The sequence below is a fragment of the Neoarius graeffei genome, chromosome 12 (assembly GCF_027579695.1).
Source record: "Neoarius graeffei isolate fNeoGra1 chromosome 12, fNeoGra1.pri, whole genome shotgun sequence".
NCBI classification, from domain to species: Eukaryota; Metazoa; Chordata; class Actinopteri; order Siluriformes; family Ariidae; genus Neoarius; species Neoarius graeffei.
The window spans coordinates 81,114,458-81,139,808 of record NC_083580.1 but is presented as its reverse complement, the minus strand read 5'-3'; the positions used below and the strand labels follow the sequence as shown (position 1 = coordinate 81,139,808).

Here is a 25,351-nt window from a genome sequence, read left to right as displayed (position 1 = left end):
AGCAAAAAAAAAGAAAGAAAAAAGTTTACCTGACACCAGTCAAGCAAAGGTGCTGTAAGAGACTGGCAGGGAAAAACTTAATGCGTATATTAATACTGTATATCTACAGTTGTGCTCATAAGTTTACATACCCTGGCAGAATCTATGATTCTTTGACCATTTTTCAGAGAATATGAATGATAACACAAAAACATCTTTTCCGCTCATGCTTAGTGGTTGGGTGAAACCATTTATTGTCAAACGACTGTGTTTTCTCTTTTTAAATCATAATGACAACAGAAACTACCCAAATGACCCTGATCAAAAGTTCACATACCCTGGTGATTTTGGCCTGATAACATGCACAGAAGTTGACACAAATGGGTTTGAATGGCTACTAAAGGTACCGTAACATCCTCACCTGTGATCTGTTTGCTTGTAATCAGTGTGTGTGCATAAAAGCTGAGTGAGTTTCTGGGATCCAGACAGACTCTCGCATCTTTCATCCAGCCACTGACGTTTCTGGATTCTGAGTCATGGGGAAAGCAAAAGAATTGTCAACGGATCTACGGGAAAAGGGAGTTGAACTGTATAAAACAGGAAAGGGATACAAAAAGATATCCACGGAATTGGTAATGCCAGTCAGCAGTGTTCAAACTGTGATAAACAAATGGAAAATCAGGGGCTCTGTTAAAACCAAACCATGGTCAGGAAGACCAACAAAAATTTACGCCAAACAGCACAGAGACAAGCCTCAAAACTTCTGGAACAAGGTAATTTGGAGTGATGAGACCAAAATTGAACTTTTTGGCCACAACCATAAATGTTACATTTGGAGAGGTGTCAACAAGGCCTATGATGAAAGGAACACCATTCCTACTGTAAAGCACGGAGGTGGATCGCTGATGTTTTGGGGATGTGTGAGCTACAAAGGCACAGGAAACTTGGTCAAAGTTGAAGGAAAGATGAATGCAGCACGTTATCAGCAAATACTGGAGGCAAATTTGCACTCATCAGCCTGGAAGCTGCGCATGGGACATACTTGGACGTTCCAACATGACAACGATCCAAAATACAAGGCCAAGTCGACCTGTCATTGGCTACAGCAGAACAAAGTGAAGGTTCTGGAGTGGCCATCTCAGTCTCCTGACCTCAATATCATTGAGCCACTCTGGGGAGATCTCAAGCGCGCAATTCATGCAAGACAGCCCAGGAATTTACAGGAACTGGAGGCTTTTTGCCAAGAAGAATGGGCAGCTTTACCATCTGAGAAAATAAAGAGCCTCATCCACAACGACCACAAAAGACTTCAGGCTGTCATTGATGTTAGAGGGGGCAATACACGGTATTAAGAACTGGGGTATGTAAACTTTTGATCAGGGTCATTTGGATGTTTTTTGTTGTCATTATGATTTAAAAATAGAAAACACAGTTGTTTATCAATAAATGGCTTCACCCAACCACTAACCATGAGTGGGAAAAAAGTTTGTGTGTTATCATTCATATTCTCTGAAAAAAGGCCAAGAAAGCAAAAATTCTGCCAGGGTATGTAAACTTATGAGCACAACTGTATAATCATGGCTCAGACACAAATGTGAATCCTTCCTTCACTATCAAACCTTTAACAATAAACAAAATTGTCATAAAAATACATATCTAGAGTATTTCCATGGTGTGCATATGTTAGACGGCAAAGTTATAGAGAACTGTTACACACACGACAGTTTCCAGGTATCCTATTTAAATTGGATTCACGATACAGAACTATCACGTATCAAAAAAGGCCAGCTTAAATACAGATTGGAGTACAGGTCTGGTCTAATTCACGGCACTACGCTGCTGTACAGATCACTGATTTTGTACATTTGCTCTGATATTCTTAAACAGGGAAGCCCAGCTGCTGTCTCAGACGGCCAGACCAACACTCAGAGTCCAGCAGTTTACTACTGACTGCTCAAATTCCTCTCTGTTGGGCTTCCCTTATATATATTTAGTATGAATACGGAGGTGATTATAGAAAATCACACGTGCTGATTGGTTGAGAGATTCGGACTATTTCTCAATAATCACCTCAGGTGACTCGGCAAACTGGTGGCCAATCGCTTCGTCACCATAAGTGAGAAGAATTACAAATGATGAAAGAAAATGCTGTTCCTAAAAGCACTAAAGATGCTACGAAGTTTGGCCTAAAACTATTCAAAGGTAAGGTGGAACTGTGATTTATTTTATCCATTTCAAAACAAAGTATTTTATGTGACTCAGCGTAGATAAGTGACAAGTTTGTGCCGCAAAGTTATTACATTTACATGAAGATTTTGAAGATTGAAATTTTTTTTTAAATATGATTTTAAAATAATCACCTGTGTATTTATACTAAAACAATTATCCGCATCAGGCTCAGTGAATATTGGTGAATAACAACCTCGGCTTCAACTTCGTGTTGTTATTATTCACTGATATTCACTTCATCTTTGGAGAATAACTGTTAAATATATATGGCTATATCATGTCTATATATATAGTATATAATAAATACCATAAATAGATGCTGATATCACTATATAAATATATTCTTATATTCAGATATGGTTTTATTTACGATTTACACTATTTGCGTTAAAATACAAACGTATGATGTATCCCCATGAGACAATAGAGTATCTACAGACTCCAAATACAGCGATTTGGAAAAGTGACACGTCGGGTGTCGGACTAAAACATGACAACCGGTGGAACAGGAGGTGACGCTGAATACTGAAGAGATTGTCATGCATTCAATCTGCAATTAATATAGCATGAAGTGTACGGACAAACAATCCAAAAAAAAAAAAAAGTATTTTCCTTCCTCTAATTGGATTCTCATGATTTTTTTCCCCTAAAAACATGATGGATGTTAATCTACATTATGAACTCGGAAGTATTAATCAGTAGCAATGATTGATGAAATGGTCAGGTAAATGGGTTTTTTTGCTTCATATAGCTTGCTGTCACATAAGTACATACATTACGCAACTTTAGAAAAAAAATTTATTGTAAACTTGGCTCTATCAAAGTAGAGAATGCAAAAAAGTCATATTCATAATGATTTGGCACTTTTTTTTTTTTTTTTAGTTATTAGCATTAATGTATTGTAAACTATAAATGGTACACCAAACAAACAATCATACAAACCCTACTGATGGTACTATTCACAGTTTAGCTCTTAATAATGGCATGGTACAGTAAATTTAACTTTAGTCACGATACTTTAACTTGGTTGTTAAAGCAGTCTTGCGATTTGTCATGGCAGGAATTTAAAAACAAACAAACATTCATCTACAGACCTGAAAAAGCCTGTAAGCAATACAAGGTACAGTTCATGCAGGTGAACATGTCGGAAAAAAAAGAAGAAGTAAATATAATTCACACGTGTGCGCACAAATGTGGGAGTTCTTTTAAATTTCTTCGTCGAGTAAAAGTGTAAGCTTGAGACAATGACTGTGACCGTGAGTGATGAATGATTCATCTCAACAAGAAAGGGATTGAGAAAAGGCACGCAGTTTCTTTACCCTTGAGCTCGCATGGACAATACAACACGCGTAACCGAGGCAACTCATGGGGATGATGAAACAGCAATTCTAGATGATATTGGTCTTAACCGGCTGAGAGCCCATGAGCAAACACTGATCTGATCATTCTGAACGATACACGGACGTACGGACATCGCTGCTGGCTGCTGAAGGTTACAGGCGATCGGCAGGTCGACTGACTACCGTGATGGCTCGGAGTTTTCTATCTAACGATATACAGCGTGTGGTGAGCATACAGCCTTGTAGATCGTCCCGAATGAGTGCCATCAAACAGGCTGCTGTTCATATTTTGCCATCGAAACATTCTACAAGGCTTACTCAGACCTGACCACACAAGTCTCCCATAAACAACGGTACACAGATTGTAATCAAGTTTACATAATCTAAAAACACTTTGTACCGATTGAACGATGGCGGTGTGGAATCGATGCAAACAAATCAAAACAAATAAGAAAAAAAAACCAAAAACTGCGAATGTGGCAGTAGCATCGTATGGCTACGCCAGACTTGACTGGCAGATTTTTTTTTTTATTGCTGTTTTATGGATATACTTCAGGTTCAGTTATGGGGGTTGGACCTCCTGATGGTTGGCTTTCTGTTGACGTAAGTGGCCCAGTAGGCCAGGTTGAAGATGAAGAAGAGCACAGGAAAGATGATGCGCGAGATCTTATCCACTTTGCTGACTCGGTTGTAGGACTTTTTGACCCCTTCGCAGATGTACTCGCCATCCATTCTGGAGAGCCGAACCTCTCGGACCGGCTGGGCTGGGGCTGGAGCTGAAGCCGTGCTGGAAGCGCTCTTAGCAATGGTGGTGAGTCCAGGTTCTTTTCCCACACCCATTGGATAAGTAGTGCCCACGATGTTAAACGTGTTGTTGGTCTTTTTGGAGAATGACGCAGACTCGCGTCTCTGTGGGAGAAGAAATCAGCAGAAACAGACTGTTATAAATGAACAGAAGTGCTTTTAAGTGCTCAAGAGTTTACAGATGAAGTTCAATATTTCCTTTCACTGGATGAGTGATTCACAATTCATCTCACTAATAGCACGTTCCATATGCACTGCTTATTAACTCAGTGCATATTTAATGCGCTAGGAATAAAAATAATATGCAGAAATGGGTCATTTGCAAAGCATCATGGAGCGTTTTCGAACATCATGATGACCTTTTTGTGAGTGTGTTCTGCATTACAAAGTGACCTACAGTATGATGCAGGATCTGCAGTAGATACTGCTGCCATATGGATTAGCACTGGCTCTGAAAGACAGGGAACCCTTGTGGTTGCTTGGTTCTGTTTCACGGCTCCTGAATCACCTGGATATCTGGTGTTTGGAAATGAACACCACACTTGTGGCACTGCGTGGGGTGATGGTAACTCTGGAGAAAGCAAATGTTGATGCTAGTGCAGACGTCTTGGAGCAAAGTGATGCTCATGAGGAAGAGACTCCAGCTCTGGTGTTTGCAGGACTAGCTATGAACAGTGCTGCGACTGTGCTAGCGGCACAAGCCACGGGCCTGCTAGTAGGCTGGACAACGGACCTTTTAGAAAACTGCAGAAGGAAAACTCAACCTGGTGGTGGAATTAGGGCTTAACAGCAAACAGTACCCGGTACAGTGAGGGAAAACTGATTGACTGTGTTCGTTCACGTTAGCCACAGGCTAGACAAAAGGAAATGATGGCTCTATGTGGTATTTATTATTGTCTCAGCCTGAGTGTGCACATGTACCGTATAACAGCGTATCCATGCGATTTTCATTGCCCTTGGTAGTCAGTAGGGGTGAAATAGAACAAATTATTTAATTTTTTAATTGTACTATATGTGACCCCTCACCGAATCCAGGGACGCATGTCAGCCGAAATGAATCCGAGATAATCGCAAAAGAAGCATTTTTTTTTTAAATTTGTGATTTTTGTTTTTTTCCGTCATGTGCAAGTTGAGATCTTGAAGAATGCAATCAGTATTTCAGATAATAGATTGTTTTGTTGGAAAAGCATACATTTTTTGTTGCAAATTGTCTCGTTTTTGTCAGGACTGTAGCCTGCTGGGGGGTGTGGGTAAATTACCATATGGGCCATTCACATGATGATTTAAGTCTTTTTTTTTTTTCCCCGCGAATCAGCTGTATGATCCGAGCTGAGCTTGTGGCTACTTAACTGCATACAGGCGTGTGATTTCACTATGGAATGAGTTACTAAACAGAGCGCAGAGGAGCTGAAACACCGCGAAGCAAACAGACACACGGTATTTACATCGAAGATCACCATTTCTAGCAAAAAAACCCGCAACCTCGTTTTCCAGATTGAATGGAATACTTGGATGATCGGATGATACACGGACCGTTCTAGGATTACATTCCATCGGAGGTGTGTGCAAGGCGCCGTTTCTCTTTCTGATGGGGTGAGTTTATTAATCTAAAGGCCCGGTCCCACTGGCCGATGGACACAAAACGTATGCAAAAAGGACACAGCGGACGAGCAAAATTTCGGGGGTGGCTCTATCCGTTTTCATCCGCTCCAGAAATGGACAAAATTGGCGAAAACAGAACGGAAAAGAACGGACGTGGGTAGTATATAGCGGGGATGTTAAACGCATGTTCATAGGAAGCCTAGCGGATGGAAGTGGATGACAGCTCCGAAGGGGTTACCGGTGATAACTGAGAAGCGGACGCATAGCAGAAAGAGCGGATGCATAGCGGGTGAAGGGGCTGCATCACGTACGCCTAACGGAAACAAAGGGGATGTTGCGCGGATGTATATCGGATGCAGACCGTTCACTGCGCTAGGTGTCCTTCTACATACTCTAGACATACTCCAGACATCCTAAATATACGAGATACATCCCAGATATAAACGCTTTGTCCGTTTTGAATACTTTATATACGAGATGCATACGCTTACATCCTTTCTATTTCCGTGCTACTAACGATGAATAGACGTTTCATGTACCTTATCTTTCCTCCCTCTTTCTGTTTTCAGCTGCAGCAGATGTGAGTTGCGAGGATGCCCAGAGGATGCAGAGAGGATACAGCAGACGTTTAACGGATGATAACGGACATAGAACGTTTGTTGCTCGTATATGTCGCGGATTTACATCGTACACGGCGGAAAGTTCATCCGTTCTAAAAGTTTTGTGCAGCTCAAAACTTTTTGCGCGGATGAAATCACAGTGGACGGATGCTCGATGGATAGAGCGTATGAAGCACGTATGCAATGAGTACACAACGGATGCATAGCGTTTTCCAACGGATGGCAAAGATTTTTTTACATTTTACATCCTCTTTGCATCCATAAGTGCAGTGGGACCGGGCCTTAAGGCTGTGTGGTTATTTTTGCATGTAACGGAGAGTGTTGTGGTTTGGTTAAGCCTAGGTCACAACCGGACGTACGATTTTTTGGCCGTGTGATTTTTGGCGTTTCCCAAATCGCTGCGGTTTTTTTTTTATTCACGGAGAAAAACGCGCGTTGGCCGTAAGTTTGTCTTGTAACCTGAAAAAAATGTAAGCGCCCGTAGAGTTTGTTTGACATGACAAAGAACCTCTGCGGCCGGTCTGCGGCTCGAAAATCAGCACGTCACACGTGCGCTCTCGTGCTTTTCACACGCGCGCTCTCCGTGTGTTTCTTGCGTTTTTTGCATGTAGACCGGCCGTAGGAGCACATACGGCCGGTTGTGACCGAGGCTTTACATGAAACTAGTGTTGTGTTAGTTGTGTCATCATCGTGCTATCTTTCTTTCTTACGGTGTGAGTAATTTTTCAACCACAAAACGTTAAAGTATACTTTAGGACTTATTTTTGTACTTCATAATTGTTTTGGGCATACTTTACATGGAAGGAAAATTGACGTGGTGATCTTTGTTTACATGAAAGTAGTATCGTGCTAGCTCGTAGGGGGTAGGGCTTTCCTTAATGTCATGCAAATGAGCACCATTATGTGCCCGCCCTACACCCAGAGTAGCTGAGATGGAAAACTTTGAGGGCGATTTTCTCCCTTTAATGTTTTAAGAAGTATACACTTTCAAAAGGCCACACATTCTTCAAATATTGTCAGATCTCCACATGGAAGGCATCATTGGAAAGCTTAGAAACTGTACTTTCTGAATCTGTCAATAACTCAAAATGCCCCCGGGCCGACATGTGTCCCTGGATTCTGTGATCTGCCACAAATTTAATCTCAACATGAAATTCAAAATTGTCTTTAGAACATATTGTCAAAACTTCAGAACTATACATGAATGATGATTCTTCTCTTTATAATGAAAAATTATTCATTTTAAGGTCAAGTTAGTCTCAATTTAGGCTTTTTTTTCCCCTGGCACGTTTACTTTTTAATCTACTTACTTACAGCTAAATCCATGTCAAAAGCCTCCCTGTTCACACTGTTGTTGTAGTTGTGGTAAATTATGGTATTGATTTTTTATCAAGGCGGCACGGTGGTGTAGTGGTTAGCGCTGTCGCCTCACAGCAAGAAGGTCCTGGGTTCGAGCCCCGGGGCCGGCGAGGGCCCTTCTGTGTGGAGTTCTCCCCGTGTCCGCGTGGGTTTCCTCCGGGTGCTCCGGTTTCCCCCACAGTCCAAAGACATGCAGGTTAGGTTAACTGGTGACTCTAAATTGACCGTAGGTGTGAATGTGGCTGTGAATGGTTGTCTGTGTCTATGTGTCAGCCCTGTGATGATCTGGCGACTTGTCCAGGGTGAACCCCGCCTTTCGCCCGTAGTCAGCTGGGATAGGATCCAGCTCGCCTGCGACCCTGTAGAAGGATAAAGCGGCTAGAGATAATGAGAATGAGATTTTTTATCACCTGTAGACTGTTTTAGATTGTAAATTGTTTAATTATTTGTGTTATTTTTAATGATTGTACCAATATCTTTTACATTTTATCTTCACTGTGATCTAATATCTTCTATCTTCATTTTATTCTTTTACGTAAAGCCCACTGACTTTGACTCAAAACCAAAACGTCGATATGAATAAAGATTGTTGTTATTGATGAAGCATCGGACTGTTTCCCGACTCACAATCCTTCGTCAACTGACACACTGTGAACTCACCAGACTCTTGATCTCTCTGTACACAGTTACATCTGATGGCTCGCATCTCATCATTCTCAACTCACCAAGAACTCGCCTACATAAACCCCAAACTGTTCACACAGCATTTGCTTTATTGTCTGCTACTCAGCCATGTCATTGTGGATTAGTACCTTCAGATTTGTGTGAGTGTAGTCTGGATTGCACATCACCTGACCCTCTGAATGCTCTTGGATTTTTTGCTATCTGCTTCGTCAGTTTGTTTTGATAAACTCCTGCATTTGCATCCATTGCTTGTCCAAGTTTATGACACGCCGTCACGGCTGACATTTTGCCTAAGTGAATTTATTGTGCATTTCTGCTGTTGTATGCAACACTGATAAGCCTTGTGTGAACTCTGGTCAGGCAAATACTTTGGTACAGTCGCGACCTGGGGCTGATAACACAGCATTTTACAGTATGCCTCCTCTGATAAAGCATTCTGACTCACTGTCCAAAGCTTTATTGAGAAATCTTCTGTCTTCTTGCTCAGATGTTGCATCAGCTTGTAAGATCGTTGCCTGGTTTGAACGTAAACAGCAATTACATTCAAGTTTATGAACTACTGAAAAAATTTTACGGTTGCACAAAGTGGCATAGTGATGGAGTCTTTAGTTATAATTTAAAACTTATTGTACCATTAGAACACTGGAGTGAGAGTTGCTGGAAATGGGCCTCTATACACCTATGGAGATATTGCACCAAAAACCAGACATTTGCAGCTAGAATAGTCATTTACCACATTAGCAATGTATAGAGTGGATTTCTGATTAGTTTAAAGTGATCTTCATTGAAAAGAACAGTGCTTTTCTTTCAAAAATAAGGACATTTCAAAGTGACCCCAAACTTTTGAACGGTAGTGTATCCAACATTTTATTGGACAAGAGTCCAGAGAGGCTGGAGAACGCACTGGTGCATCAAATGAGTAACTGGTCTTGAGAACGAGCAGCTCAAACCAGAGAATTAGGATTGACTCTAGCACACACAGCTAAATAAATAAATGAATACATGTTGGCTGGAGGAGTTTCTGGCCTTGAGCCTCTGCATATAAAGGATTTCACCTGTCAAGCAACCTACCATGAAAACATTTGGCTGATGATGTCAAGCTCATGTCAAACCTGAAAGAACCGCCTGCCTGGATGACAAGGCAGACAGGAGAAAACTCGACTAAATAAGCAGAGCCCCTGCACCACAGACTGACCAGGAACAAATATGTATCAGTAGAAGATATGATGCCTTGACAGGACTGCGGCACAATTTCTAAAAGCACTGCAGTGAAGCTGCAGAGGTAAAGAAACTCTCCATCCAAAGTATTTTAAGGTGAACTAACAGTCACAAAGAATATTTACTGTAAATACCTGAAAATATCTGATCCTTATACTGAAAACACAGGGTGCAAAAGAATCTGAGTAGAGCTCTGGGTCACACAAGAAAGGAAAAACCCCAACAAAATACACAACTCGTTTATAAAACAGCTTGTAATAATTCCAAAAGAGAAATGTGGAGAGAAGCACAAGGCTGAGATGTTCGGAGGTGATTCCAGGATGCAGTTTTTGGTGTCTGATGCCAATTCTTGTGGAGAAGAGGAATGTTATTGTTACCTACTAAGGCTGGGCAATAAAAAATATCATATCATGATACCTGAAGACACTAAATGTATCGCAATATACAGGGCTGCTAAAGAAAAACAGTGTTATGTAGAAAATTATAAAAAACTGAGTTTGATGATATTTTACAGCAGCGTATTAGGGCCACTGCTGGGACAATAAACAGACAGACAGACAGACAGACAGATAGATAGATAGATAGATAGATAGATAGATAGATAGATAGATAGATAGATAGGAGCTGGTGGCTTGGTGAGTTAATGTTCTGAGAAAAAAACAATTTCTGAGATTAAAATCAAACTCATAAGTTTATGAGAAAAAAAATTCACAAGTTTATGAGAAACAAAATTTGGAAAAAATAAAAATTAGTGAACTGTTTCACGAATTGTTTCACTTTGCAAGGCCAGATCAAATGTCATCACACCACAGATGCCATGGTTGAGCCGAAAGTTACAGGAAATGCATGCAGTTTTTCCTCCTTGATTTCCTCCATGATCATCTCATCTCATTATCTGTAGCCACTTTATCCTGTTCTACAGGGTCGCAGGCGAGCTGGAGCCTATCCCAGCTGACTACGGGCGAAAGGCGGGGTTCACCCTGGACAAGTCGCCAGGTCATCACAGGGCTGACACATAGACACAGACAACCATTCACACTCACATTCACACCTACGCTCAATTTAGAGTCACCAGTTAACCTAACCTGCATGTCTTTGGACTGTGGGGGAAACCGGAGCACCTGGAGGAAACCCACGCGGACACGGGGAGAACATGCAAACTCCGCACAGAAAGGCCCTCACCGGCCACGGGGCTCGAACCCGGACCTTCTTGCTGTGAGGCGACAGCGCTAACCACTACACCACCGTGCTGCCCTTCCTCCATGATATAAAAGAAAAAAGCGTGAAGAGATTTTCAACTACATTTCCCAGAATGTACTGCAGCTGAGTTGAAAGTTATAGGAAATGCAGTCATTGTAGTCGATGTGGTTCCTAGACCAAAACAAACAAACAAACAAACAAAAAACCCCACTATTTTTCACAATTTAAGTTTTACATTTGTGACTTTTTCCCCCTCATAAATTTGTGAATCTCTGACTCAATGTCAGAAAAATAAATAAAAAAACACGCAGAACCAAATCTTAGTTATTTAATGATGTTCATTAGTGGCCTAATCACATTTACGAGGAGGCAATTAGCTGCTATTAATTTAAAATAAATTCTTATTGTGAACTGTTTGCTGCTCAGATACTGTAATGTATATTTGTTGAGAGGGTGCGTTTCCTGTCAAAACATTTCAATGACAATGAACGTTCTGTTTTTTAAACCTTTTAATGTTAAAACTCTCAGTAGACCCTGTTGAGACCTGTGACTCCGACATCAGTCGCTTTTCGTGGTTTCAAAAACAAAGCGGCTGACTGTAGTGATTTTTAAAAGCAAGCCAGAATTTGTTGTCTAAAAACGTTGTGCTGTTGGGTGTAAGAATCAGAAAAGTTTCCATCAGCACAGTCTTTTTCCCCACGCATGCTATCAAATTGGACCACCTTTCCAAAGAGCTCAGGTTTTCCATGCAGCCCGCATTTCATGGCAGCAAAGTGAATCTGGCTTGGTAACAAAAAAAATTTAACAGGCTTTGCTTGGTTGTCAGCCAATGCTACTAATTTATATTGCTTTAGCAAACATGTATCTCGCTTAAAATCTACATTAAGAAACTTGCCAACTAATGCTAGAGATCTAGGTCATGGTCTTACTGAGGAGTTGCCTATAACGCACATGTTTAGCTCGCTAACTTTGCCCAGATAACTTGAGTTTGTGGCGCTTGTTTGGGCAGCACCTCGGCTTTCAGTGGCACGACGTCCTCAGTTTCATAGTTGCAAAACCTTACATTTTGAACATTCCTACAAATAAATCTTTAAGACTTGTATTCCTTTGATTTCTCTCTATAAACACTTTGAAGTTTCTATATGCTCGACCACCACTTAGCATCATCTAGCCACTGGCAGGACGCTGAGCCATAAAGATCTTTAGAGTTACACCATTTGAAAGTATTACTTTAGCTCCATGTGTGTTCGAGCTAATTCACAGTAATCAGCAGAAAACATTTTCGCAAACTGATTCCTAAATAAAATTCTTGATAGATTCTTCAGTCAGGTTATAACCAAGTGGTGTCAGGTTTTTAGGATACATTTTGCAACCATCTCTTTTTTCGTTTACAAACACTAAAGAGGTCTATATTCACAGGTGAGTCCAGACATTCATAGTACTTACAAAATAATCTGCTTTACAGCAAGTAACTGAATCATAATCTCGAATCATAAGCAGTTAAAATGATCATCGAGGATAGATCAAATGTCACAAAGGCATATGAACACACTAGTTTTAGACCCTGTGTGTGTGTTACTTTACAGGGCTTGCTGGCTATACTGAGAGCTGACGATGCTGTGTAATGCCACTGGGTTGGACTCATTATGGACTGCTGTGTAATAAACAGGCTGTCAAGCTGCATCAATTAAACATGCTCCAAATCCCAAATGAAGGTAAATGCCTCTCCTCCCTAATGCTAATTCTGCACTGATCCTCACTTTGTCTCAGAACCAAACACAGACCAATTAACACGTACACAGACACGCGGAGAAAACATATTGCAGGTGCAACACTTGCGTAATCTCATATTACTTCCTATCTTCCTCAAATCTTCTTCAACAGTTAGATCACAAAATGGCTTTTTTTTGGCCTGGATGTATTTCGTTAAGGTTCTGCTACACCCAAAAATTATTATTTAAGATGATCTATAGGAACAGAAAGTCAGACAGGTACCAGTTTTAACCAGTGGACAGCGTTTTGTTATTAAATGAAAGAAGACTAAAGTCATTACAGTATTTATATAACGCAGTACAGCATGTTGCAGCAAGCTACAACAGTAACATTTGTAAAATGTCCGAAATGTTTTCTCTAACCAACTATTACCACATCATCATCTTACAGCATGATATTTTTAGAGGTTTCTTTTATGTTGCAAATGTAGCCAAGTCAGACAGTTGTTGGCTCGCTCAGCTAGGTGTTAGCTAAGCTAAGCTAATAACGTTATAGATGTAAAGAGGAGTGTGCAATTATATAACTTGGTAAATAAAAAAAAAAAAGATGAAATCTCAGCAAATGAAAATATCTTAAATATGTGCAAATATATCGAATAGTTCTTATTACGAGATTATTATAAATCAAATCTAAAATTATTCAGCTTGTTCAAGATTATTTCACTCATTGCAAGCTTAAGAGTTTCTTATTCTATTTGTAGACAATTTTGTTTCTTTCTAGAAGCAGCTTAAAATTAAAAACAATTAATCCCAGCTGACTCCGGGCGAGAGGTGGGGCACACCCTGGGCAGGGTGCCAATCTATTGCAGCGTTTCTTTTTACAGCAAATCAATTTTAAGTGCATTTTTTATGCGTTTGAGCCTAGTGATTCAATTTATCCCCATCATCTAGGTGTTTTTGGACTTTCTATTTTCCCCTATAAATATGCTATAAGGCTAAAAGTATGTGGCCTGCTGACCACTACACCCATACATATATTGTTCTTCTCTAAACTGCTGCCCCAAAGTTTGAAGCACACAATTGTACAGAATGTCTTTATGTGCTGGAACATTACTGTTTCCCTTCACTGGAATTCAGAGTCCAAACCTGTTCCAGCATGACGATGCTCCTGCACACACAGCACAGAGCTCCATGAAGACGTGGTGTGTTCAGGTTGGAGTGAAGAACTTGAGTGTCCTGCACAGAGCCCTGACTCAACTCAACCCCACTGAACACCTTTGGGATGAACTGGAACGCTGACTGCACCCCAGACCTCAGTGTCTGATCTCACTAATGCTCTTGTAGCTGAATGAAGACAAAATCTAGTGGAAAGCCTTCCCAGAAGAGTGGAAGAGCTTAACCAAATTTAGTCAAATACATCATTTTTTTGTAGTGGAACCTCTGTCACACTCCATCTATCTCCATAACTATCATAACCTTTAGTAATGAAAGCTCACAGTTTAAAATGGTGCAAACCTACAAATATTAACATTCAAGGAATTTAGGTTTTCTGTGTCTGCATTTTGATATGTTAATATGAAGTGCTTTGTATCAATAAGGTGATATAAGAGCTGATTACAGAGCACAATACTGTTAAAAAAAAAGATAAAACCTTTGTTAAAGCAGGGCTTAGCATTAGGAGCTCTTCAAATGCTCATCTTTCATTCACAAACTCATAAGACAGCTCCTTATTCAAATTCCAGACACAATTATTTCTCTCTATTTGTGATGTATAGATTTTTTTTCTCCCATCTTCAGCACTTTTTCTCCAGAGGCTCCACTTTTCTGTTCCTCGAATGAACAGTCACTGAAAAACAGCTAATGAATAAATAACGTACTTCTTAACAGATTACACAAGGTTGACTACAGGAGAACGAAATGGAAATTTATATCAGCAATAACCCCTCATCCTGGAAACAATATGGCTTGCTCACGAAGCTTTCTTTAAACTGTTTCCCTACCATTAGCTGTGAGTGCTCCATATTTCAGTGGTTATCAGGAGTGGGACAGAAAGAGGCAATATGCCGGAGTGAGCAAAAAGGCATTTGTGAACGAATGAAGAGGGGACTGGATTTCTGAGATGGAGCAATCTCTCTGAAGAATTACCATCCTGACGAGCTTTTTTCCAAGGACACTGACTTAGAACCACAGATTTGTACCGTGTGTCCTGCAACAGCTACAATTCTTTATCTGTATTTGTGAAAGGGAACTCATTATTGTAAAGTCTTTTATTTTGGTTCACAAACATTTTTTTTAAAGTCAGTGAACTGTAAAATAGAACAAAATGATAACAGTGATGGTGGCCTTACCTTAACTTACTTTAAACGGACATTTTGACAGACTCCAGTTAAGTTTTCAACCCCGCCACAGTACCGAGACTGCTCTTATAGAGATCTTGCAGTCACGTGACCGGAAAGTACACAACCGCCATCTTGTGGGTCAAAAACACCGCTGAATACTGCTGCACTCGTCTACAGAATGGATCAATTTCAACTGACGGACTACACGGCTCATTTTTCTAATGAACAGATAACTAGATATATGTCTAAAATAAACGATCTACAGATTAGTGACCCTTATGGCTTACCGGGCGGAGTTTTCACGACCGGATTTTGAACTGCCAGCAGAATACCCGGACGTGTATAATTACCTCATTAACTTTCCCTCGCTGTTCAGTGGTGAAGCACTGCGTGCTTATAAGTCTCTGGACAGTTATCTTTACAGAAATTCAGGATTTGTCAGCGACTCAGATGTGGCATCTTGTAAACAAGAATCCTCACTGGATGGGTAAGTCACTTAAGTATTGAGTATAGCATTGACCAGCCGATTATAGAATAGAATAAGGTAATTCCAGCTGTAATTCCAAATCGTCCGTGTTGTTTACATGGATCTAGCGTTGGAGAGGTAGAGGCTTAGCAGTGGAGGTTTGAGTGGCTGTTTTCTGAGCTTAGTCAACAGGCCGGCTCTACCTGCAGCCTCGCTTTTGCTTCCGCTCCCGGCGCCGCCTCCTTCGCTTTGCTTCCGATAACAATCCACGGAGACCCCGCTGGTCTTGCTATCTCGTCCGGAATGTTGTGCATGCGATGGAAATTGCTACAAACTGTCATTTTCTGCTGGAAACCAATGTCCAGTAAGTCCATACGGTTGTAGTGGATATTGAAGTCCGGTACAGACGAACAACACGCAAAAATACACACAAAAAACATAAAAACCGTGCACAGGTAGGGAGAGCTTGTAGCCGCAGCCGTTGTAGTAGAATTGTATATAGTAGGGTTTTCCAGAAGAAAAGGTAGAAGTAAAAGCAGAAGTAGAACCAGAAGTAGAAGTAGAAGGCGGAAATATGGCGTTTGACCTACAAGATGGCGTCTGTCACAATCTGGATCGGCTGTGACGTCACATGCAAGTGCTCCATTGGAGATGTTAACACTAATATTTCTGGTATTACTGGATCTTAAGTGTTGCATTTGACACTGTAGATAACAGAAAACTTCTAGACAGGCTGGGAAATTGTGTAGAACTTTCTGGGACGGTCCTAAAATCTTTCAGACGGCTGGAGTTACTGATATGAGGTCTATGACGTGCAGAATGCCTCAGGGCTCAGCTCTTGGGACACTTTTATTAATTCTGAAAAATATGAATTAATTCTAATAACAATTCTAATAGATTCAGATCTCACCTTCACTTGCAATATCAAATCCATCACTAAATCAGCCTTCTGTCATTTCAAAAACATAGTCAACAGATTTACGGTCCGAGCAAGACATAAGCGTCTTTAACACAGCCTGTTCAAGGCGGGATGCCGTGCCTGTTTTCCTCCTCGACATTCTGTGTAAAAGGTCCGAATACGGAACGGGGCATCAATTTGTTCCAGCTCTAAGCTGAAATGATTGGTAGCAACAGAGCTAGAACCGATGTCTGTGTAAAAGGGACAGCCGGCATGGTGGGACAGGGGTATGCCTTTGGGGTGTGACCAACACTGACACTCTTCTTTCTGAGACCAGCATGAATTCAAACATTTCTGTCTACAGCACCGAAAGTCTGCATGTCTTTCTGCCTCAATCTCTTTCCAGGGCTGAACGGTGGTGTAGTGGTTAGCACGGTTGCCTCACAGCAAGAAGGTTCTGGGTTCGAACCCAGCAGCTGGCGAGGGCCTTTCTGTGTGGAGTTTGCATGTTCTCCCTGTGTCTGTGTGCTCCGGTTTCCCCACAGTCCAAAGACACGCGGTTAGATTGGCGTGGAGCGGCCGTGGGCTGAGGTGCCCTTGAGCAAGGTACCGAACCCCTCACTGCTCCCCGGGTGCTGTAGTGTGGCTGCCCACTGCTCTGAGTGTGTGTGTGTGTTCACTGCTTCAGATGGGTTAAATGCAGAGGATGAATTTCACTGTGCTTGAAGTGTGCATATGACAAATAAAGGTTTCTTCTTCACTTCTCTCCAATTTCTTCTCCAACATATTTCTGATCACACAATCACCATGCTACTGGAATTTTAATTTCCCTGAGGGAACCCGCCCAAAGGGATCAATAAACTTCTATCTAATCTAATCTAATCTAATCTAATCTCAGCAACTTTGCTTGCATTTTTGCAGAGTGGTATAAATTTGCACGGCCAGCAAAAGCACCTCGACACTCAGTTCACCCGCCGTTATTGTTTTGAAACATTCAGGGAATTCGTATTTACGACACGTTTGCAGTACGTTATACGTCACCCTAGACGCTGACATGCCATTGCGTTACACGTCACATGTCTGGTTCTGGAACACCGGCACACTGTGTAAAAACACACACTAGCATTTGGTTCAGTGTAAACAACCAAAGCCAGCATTTTTTTTTTTTGGGGGGGCGCAGCTTCTTAATGGTAATAATGTGGGATCTCTGTGTGAAAGGGGCTACAGAGAAACTCATCCATACTTTTAACTCCAGCAGATTAGACCTGTGTAACAGGCTTTTAACTCCCTCTAAAACACTTACAGCTCATTCACAATACTGGGGCAAGAGTCTTAACCAGGACAAAGAGAACAGAGGACATCACTCCAGGGCTAAAATCTTTACTCCTGGCACCCAGTTAGCTACAGAATAGATTTTAAGGTACTGCTCTTAGTCGATAAATCACTAAAGGGCCACAATACGTTTCTGAAATGCTTAAAGAATATAAACCTACTCCGGCTCTTAGGTCCATGGGTACAGGCTTGCTAGTAGAACAAAAAACGAAACAAGGTGATGTGGCGTTGAGCTTTTATGTTACAAACAAACAACTGGAACCAACTCCCTGAAGATCTTTAAATAGTCTTTTAATGTAGCCAGTTATAAATCCATGTTTAAAGAATTCCTATTTTTGTGCCTACACAACTGAGACTTGCACTTCATTTTTTCAACACTAAACTTTTAATTAATCTTATTTTAATTTATTATTCAATGTGGTTCTCTTTTTTAATTAATTTTATTATCTTTTCTCTGATGTAAAGCACTTTAAATTACCTCTGTGTACAAAACGTGCTTTATAAATAAACTTGTCTTGGGTTAGATTACCCGCATTTGTATCTTTAATACAAAAATAATTGTAAATATAATTGGTCTAAAATTTACTGAGTTATAATTCACATCCTGTGGAGTATAATTATATAACTAAAGGCTTCCTGAGAGCTCTAACAAACATATAATGTGCCAGTGTGGGGAAAATCCTGTGAAAATTGCAGGCATTTTTCTGCTGTATGATGCAACACTGTTTAAGAAATTGGGAGTGATGACACTCCTGCTTACCCTCATCTCCTGGCTCTCCTTCTGACCATCCCAGGCCCAGCTGCGCTTGGTGAAATAGTTGACGGTGGCAAACTCAATGAGGGCGGAGAAGACGAAGGCGTAACACACGGCCATGAACCAGTCCATAGCTGTAGCATAGGCCACTTTGGGTAGAGAGTTTCTGGCGCTGATGCTTAGCGTGGTCATGGTCAGAACAGTGGTGACTCCTGAAGGGGGGGGAGAAAGTGCATCACCATTAACATTATTTGTAAAGTGTTCAATCTGACACTTGGTTGTAGGCATGTTTAACATCTGCTGTTTTTATTGGGGAGAAAAAGTAATTTTGGGTAATAAAGCATACGAGCATACTCTGAGGTTAAACTGTAATGCAAAATGTGTAAAATTTGGCAACTCGGGTAAAATAATATAATTGGTGTAAATGTCACTTGATATTGTGGCAGAATAACCGAGTGTAGAGACAATTAAGCAAAGAATAACACACTCCAGACTGTGTGTGATACAAAATTAGTATAAATACAGAGGTGATTACAGGAAATCCCATGCACTGATTGGTTGAGAAATTCAGACTATCTCATCTCATCTCATTATCTGTAGCCGCTTTATCCTGTTCTACAGGGTCGCAGGCGAGCTGGAGCCTATCCCAGCTGACTACGGGCGAAAGGCGGGGTTCACCCTGGACAAGTCGCCAGGTCATCACAGGGCTGACACATAGACACAGACAACCATTCACACTCACATTCACACCTACGCTCAATTTAGAGTCACCAGTTAACCTAACCTGCATGTCTTTGGACTGTGGGGGAAACCGGAGCACCCGGAGGAAACCCACGCGGACACGGGGAGAACATGCAAACTCCACACAGAAAGACCCTCGCCGGCCACGGGGCTCGAACCTTCTTGCTGTGAGGCGACAGCGCTAACCACTACACCACCGTGCCGCCAAAATTCAGACTATTTCTCGATAATCATCTCGAGCGACTCAGCAAAATGGCGGCCAATCACTTCGTCACCGTAAGTGAGGAAGAATTACAAATGATGAAAGAAAACGCTGTTCCTAAAAGCACTAAAGATGCAATCAAGTTTGGTGTAAAACTATTCAAAGGTAAGGTGGAATTGTGATTTATTTTATCGATTTCAAAACAAAGTATTTTATGTGACTCGGTGTAGAGAAGTGACACAAGTCTGCGCCGCAAACTTATTACATTTACATACTACTTTGGAAATTTTAAATAAATTATCTTTTGAATATGATTTAAAAAAAATCACCTGTGTATTTATACTAAAACAATTATCTGCCTCGACTTCGTCTCAGTTATTATTCACTGATATCCACGTCAGCTTCGGTGAATAATTGTTAAATAATCCACACTAGGCTGGTGTGATGTAGCACAACTCAAAGCAGAGTTACTGTTATCACCACAAAGTGGACTGTTTTTGTATAACAGCACAATCTGAAGTGTGTTATTCTGCTTACACCACAGTGATTTGCCAATGATTACAATGTTTAATTTATTAATGAACAACACACTAAGAATTTTAACACTTATAGTTCGATTTAATGTTGTGAAACATCCATGAGACAAGTTAATTCTTGTTTTCATCACTTATAGCTGCGATAAACAGTCATTCCTTCACAGTCTCTCTCGCTCTTTCTCTAAAACAACATGAAGCTTATCAGTTTACCGGAAACCCAGAAAGAGTAAACTCCTCCATCCTATCTACTCCATTTTCAAAGCACTGTGACTGTTACAAAGTGCTGACTGTGGAGATTATAGTTTTAGATTATGTGGCGTGTCCTCCATACAAATCCCTGTGAATTAACTGTTACTATAGAAACAATAACGCATTAGAATGAGCGTTTAAATAAACCCATCCGAGCCGTGCTCTTATACAAAAATAATGCACACCTTGTGACCAATCATATTCAAGAATTGATTATATAAACTGTTGCACAGTACAAGCCTACTTAAGTGTTTGACTTATTTCAGATGACAAATCATAACTCTGTCATGGCGGTAGAGCACCACAGAACCCTACAGTGTCATGATATTTGCTCTACTGCCATTCTGAATAGACCACTGGAGCGAAATATTCTCAGTATTGACAAAATGGCAGTGCTGCCATGGAGTACGCCGGTCTCTCACCATCTGTCAGGACACCTGTGATCCCAGTATAAAAGTTGGAGGAACTGGGAAGAGCGTCATTCCCAAGCAGATGTCTTACAGTAGTGCTCTATAGTTGTTAAGGGCATGGAATAAAACGAGCAAAGAATTCAGGTGACATCAGTTCTGTTCAGTGCTGCTGCTGATAAGAGGTAGAATACATCTGAACATAGATGAACTCCAAGGGCAAAAACATACATCCTTGTTAGTGTCTGGGACATGTAAAAAATGAAGAAAAGTGAATGCTCCCTTGGAAGAGCTCAACACCCTGAGGCTATTACAAGGTTTTTAGACCATAAATCTTTATGTATATTTTGTCTGGGTTGAGATTCACACGAGAAACATTGTCTTTGGTGGATGAAAATAGCAACAGACTGTTAAAGCTTGGAATGTTACAGCTATAAGCTCTTTGAATGTATACAGTGAAAGCCTTGGCTTTACTGTCAACGAGACACCTCCTTTATGGGGCTGTAGAGGCGGTGTATATCTGAGTTATAATAAAAGAAGGGGTAGACGATAAATCAAATCACACTGGGAAATCAGAATTTTTCATAGGTCACTGTGTGGTGACCCGCAGCTTTCTGCTCTGAGAATGGAATATCAGGAGCGAAATGACGGAATGGTCTGGCATCAGTGCCCATTAAAGCAGATATAAGAAATCATTCCACTCGGTCTGCTACCACCTGCCTCAATGGCAGAAGACTATGACACAGACATTGTGCTGCCTTCCAGGGAATGGATGTTCGCTATCTTCTGTCACAGAAAATGCATAAGGCTTTGTCTGTGATTGTTAAAAAGCAGGTCAACAATTAAATTTTTCATCAGGCAAAGAAGGAGAAAAACAGAGGGACATTAGCGATGGAGTGTCACTGGAGATGCCTTTTTTTGTCAGCAAAGACACTGGACAATTGTTTGGATTGTTACTCTGAAACCATAAATCACACGTTATACACAGGCTGTCATGGAAATTCTAAAACAGGATTATCCGCATGAAATACACAGTCAGGCCCATCACGGGGGGATTCAAGAAGCTGGCAGCCTTCCAGGGCGTGAACGATTAATTAAATATCAATCTCCAAGTGGGTTTTTTGGAGCAGCAGCAAGGGACTAAAACTGTGAACATGATGTTTGCCTTTTAATTTAAAGCACAGTAAAAGAGTAATTTGAACACAACGATACAGACTTGGTTATTTCTAATTATCATCACCATGAACATTATTTGTAAAGTGTTAGATTTGACATGTCGCCAGGGTTTGACCATTTTTAGACTAAATTTTTAAGTGGCAACCCTAACAAATATAGTAACTGATAAATATATACTTGTCTAATGTTGGGTAAGTCAAACATACAAAGACAGATTTTATTTCGCGTTACTGAATTCAAACCAAACATTCTCCATTAACTGTGAGTCCAGTCAAGAGCATGTGAAATGTGCCATGTAAAAGGAAGGGGGCTGGGCTTCCAGGGTGTGCCAGGAGTTCAAAACACCTGTGCAAATCTAATAATATATAATATATCGATTGGATCATCTCTGTTTTTATCTGGGAGAAATTATATTGCCGTATTTTTGAGTGATAACTCATACAGTATACTTCGATGTTAAGTTGCGAAGCTCCTATGCAAAATGTCTAAAATAATATAATCAGAGTAAACTAGACATTGTGGCAGTGTAATATCATGTAAAAATCATTATATTGCACAAGATACAGAAGCAAGAACCCTGAGATTCAGTTTTCAGCAAAGCATAGTGTGGGGGCTGTGATGTAGATGACCTCCAGGCAGTTTAAAGAACACTCTATTTAACACAGAGCCTTCTCCTAGTCTGACCTGCAGCCTGAAGCGGACAGACACGCTGCTTCATCACGTCCGCAGACACTGGTACTGCAATTCCTGCAGAATACTAATAAGTTTGTTCTCTGCACCTCATTAGGATCTCCAGACTGGAGGCGAGCAGATCATCTATACTGGCTGTCAGCTTGCTCGGGCAAAGCTGAAGATCTGGGAATATGTGATGATGGACTTCAGCTGCTCACATGACAATTAATATTTTATCTGTAAGTATTAGACTTGGGAATGTGATGTCATGACGCAGCGTCTTACAAGTGATTCATCATTTTGACAAGGTTTAGTCGGTCATGCAGTCAGATAGACAGCTCAGCTTGTCAAGTGTTTGAGTCATCATCGTGTGAAATTTTTTTGTTGTTGTTGTAAACTGTCACAGCAGCACCAATGACAAACATAAAAAAAAATATACACCATAAAAAAAAAAATCAGAGGTAATGTAGGAGAATGCTATCCCATACACTATATTAGACTGCTATGTGGAATGCCATGGCTTAATGTTTAGAGAAGCAACTTTGGGACCAAAAGGTTGCTGGTTCAAGTCCCTGGACCAGCAGGAATGGCTGAAGTGCCCTTGAGCAAGGCACCTAACCCCCAACTGCTCTACGTATGTTGTACGTTGCTCTGGATAAGAGTGTCTGCTAAATGCCATTTTTGGATACTTGCCTTCCAAAATATATTTTGACTAATAGAACTTTCACCAGCAGTTTGAAAGAAAATTAATTAAGTGTACATTTAAGTGTATGCTGATACCAATTAATTGTGATTATGCCCTTGAATTATGTCAAGATATTCCAGATAACATAACTGGCCTTTGTTGATGTTGCCTTGCTGAAGTGTCTGCCAATTCGCTTAATAAGTTTTGATCGGCTAAGATTAAAAATAAACGCTTGAGGAAGAGATGTTTGCCTGGAACTCCAGATGGAGCAAACTGAAACCTAAAATAGCTCATCTTATGTGTGGGTGTCTGGACTGATGACAAGGTCAGCTTTTGCAGAGTGAGAGGTCAGAGGAAGTCTGTAGGGAAAGGAAGTTGTGACTTTAGAAAACAGAAATAAAAACACGACTGTTCTCACTGCACAAATGAGCTTAGTGTGTGTTATCCATCTGTTTCATGTAACGTCACTGTATGAGCATGCTGCCATGTTCATGACCGAAAGATTGCGGAGTAACTGACCTGTATCCATACTGCCTTCAACGTGTGGCACTGTAGTAATGCGACAAAAGTCAGTGAAGAAATAAAGATATAGCCTATATTTTGGAATTTTATTCCTGAAGAAGATGGTGAGCAGAATGGAAGCAATAAAACTGGATAATAAACACTTTACATCAGGTAAGTTGGCTGGCTACCTACACTATATGGCTAAAAGTTTGTGGACTCCTGATCATCACACCCATATGTGGTTCTTCCTCAGACTCTTAGCACAAACTTGGAAGAATGTCTATTTGTTGAAACATTACGGTTTCTGGCGGCACGGTGGTGTAGTGGTTAGCGCTGTCGCCTCACAGCAAGAAGGTCCGGGTTCGAGCCCCGTGGCCAGCGAGGGCCTTTCTGTGTGGAGTTTGCATGTTCTCCCCGTGTCCGCGTGGGTTTCCTCCGGGTGCTCCGGTTTCCCCCACAGTCCAAAGACATGCAGGTTAGGTTAACTGGTGACTCTAAATTGAGCGTAGGTGTGAATGTGAGTGTGAATGGTTGTCTGCGTCTATGTGTCAGCCCTGTGATGACCTGGCGACTTGTCCAGGGTGAACCCCGCCTTTCGCCCGTAGTCAGCTGGGATAGGCTCCAGCTTGCCTGCGACCCTGTAGGACAGGATAAAGTGGCTACAGATAATGAGATGAGATGAGATTACGGTTTCCCTTCACTGGAACTCAGAGGCCCAAACCCGTTCCAGCATGCCGATGCTCCTGTACACAAAGCACAGGTGCTCCATGAAGACATGGTGTGTGAAGGTTGGAGTAAAGAACTCGAGTGTCCTGCACAGAGACCTGACTGAACTCAACCCCACAGTCACGCCCCAAAATCTAGTGGAAAGCCTTCCCAGAAGAGTGGAGCTTATTATAACAGCAAAGGGGCAATAAATCAGGAATGTGACCGCTGTTTATTTACCTGACCAGAAATGGAAGAAGTGCTTTTTCTTTTTCAAGTGCAACAGCATTATTTTGCCAAAGTACGCTTTTTAAAGGCTCCTGTACTCCTGAAAGCTTCCAAACTCTCACCGGTGTGTATAGATTAAATATGTAATTGTCTGTGAATGTTAAATTTAGCAATGTCTGCGCTGAGTTCAGATTTGTCGATATTTCTCCTGGGACTTGGTGACCAATAATGAACATTTTTTCCTCCATCACCGCTATAAATATACTGGCTATGAGAAAAAGATAATATGATTGAAACTGAGCAATACTTGCAGAAGGACCTTCCCTTTACATCCTGCTTCGGGGTTTAAAAAAATCCATCAACAACAGCACACCAAAGTTGATTCAAGCTCAATAATAATAATTCCTTAACTCCAGCTGGCTTAACCCTCCTGCCAGTCTGAGCCAATATCCTGCTGCTTGTGGGTTTATCTCCTGTACTCCATATTTCCCCTGAGGAAGAGCATCGGCCTCGCTTTTTTCTAAAACATCAGCTCACGCCAAGTTTTGGTCCAGCTAATCTGTAATTAATTAGGTGCCTCTATAGCAGTTGCAGTAATTATAGGTCAGTCCACTGGTCTCTGCAAACGTTCAAAGATGAGATCCATCACTGTCCAGACCAACACGCTGTCCAGTCAGCGGTTTGCAATAACTTTCTTTCATTCCAAGCAG

General features: G+C 41.1%; 1 protein-coding gene across 2 annotated transcripts in view; it reads right to left on the bottom strand.

The window, feature by feature from the left end:
* Nucleotides 1-4,106: 4,106 nt before the first annotated feature.
* LOC132895710 (gamma-aminobutyric acid receptor subunit alpha-3-like) overlaps nt 4,107-25,351 on the bottom strand; it is a 176,020-nt gene continuing 154,775 nt past the window's right edge. For both annotated transcript variants that reach the window (XM_060936525.1, XM_060936526.1), the window contains exons 8-9: nt 18,543-18,748; nt 4,107-4,457 (exon numbers count right to left, since the gene is read on the bottom strand). In XM_060936525.1, the coding sequence (XP_060792508.1) occupies nt 4,107-4,457; nt 18,543-18,748 (557 nt within the window). The remainder of the gene's footprint in view (nt 4,458-18,542; nt 18,749-25,351) is intronic.